At 46.5% G+C, this 838-nt stretch overlaps 1 protein-coding gene across 1 annotated transcript in view; it reads right to left on the bottom strand.

Moving 5' to 3' along the window:
* The window catches only part of LOC119593496 (protocadherin-like wing polarity protein stan), a gene marked incomplete at its 5' end in the record, with an annotated part of 16,607 nt that overhangs the window by 14,411 nt on the left and 1,358 nt on the right, over window positions 1-838 (bottom strand). Inside the window, 2 exon segments of the mRNA XM_037942446.1 lie at window positions 172-415; window positions 589-724. Of these exon segments, the coding sequence (XP_037798374.1) occupies window positions 172-415; window positions 589-724 (380 nt within the window).

Here is an 838-nt window from a genome sequence, read left to right on the forward strand (position 1 = left end):
GATTATCTTACCTTTTTACAAAGTCAACCAAGTTATTAAGAAATGGAAATTGAGTAAAAAAAAAAAACGCGGACACACGGAACACGTACAGAATACATTTTTCTTTCCTTTCAATTTCCTTAAAGAGATTTACCCGAACATCCACTCGAATGAAGCCTTAAGGCTGCTCACCTCATCTTGATATGAATCCTGTGTCGCTGCTTCAGCGTCGCGAAGGTCAGGAAGGCCCCCCGAGAGAACCTCCTCGCCCGCAGCTCGCACGTGGAGGTGTGGTACAACGAGCGTGTACAGTTGGTGCACTTAAAGCCTCCTGCCCCGTTCCCGCTCCGCCCGTCCTCCTCCGTGCACTTGCTGCCGTGCACGCATATGCCGTCCACACAAGGGCCGCTCAGCATGTTTACTTCGCAATTTTGGCCTGCGTGGGAAGAGGCAGTTTTACCAATCATGAGTCGCCATCATTTGCGTTTGGCGCTATGATTATTAGCATCACCTGCTCTCATACAATGTAATTAATTCATTATATTAATTCATTCTCTAATATTCCAACAAATACATTATCTTTAGCGACATAATATACCATAGACGCACCTGTGAATTCCGGAAGACAAACGCAGGTGTAGCCTCCTTCCCTCCGCATGCAGGTGCCGTGGTTGCCACAGGGGTTGCTGTAGCACAGATTGACCTCTGTGTCGCACTCGTAGTGTTCCCGCATTCCGGTGAAGCCCTGGGTCAAAGGTCAAGAAGGTATAGTTAACGTAACGGGAATTAGGTGTTCAATGGAGACCTTATTAATCTAATTAATGCAGTCGTATAGCTCGTTTTATGCCATAATTGTTCT

Source organism: Penaeus monodon, chromosome 32, assembly GCF_015228065.2.
Source record: "Penaeus monodon isolate SGIC_2016 chromosome 32, NSTDA_Pmon_1, whole genome shotgun sequence".
NCBI classification, from domain to species: domain Eukaryota; kingdom Metazoa; phylum Arthropoda; class Malacostraca; order Decapoda; family Penaeidae; genus Penaeus; species Penaeus monodon.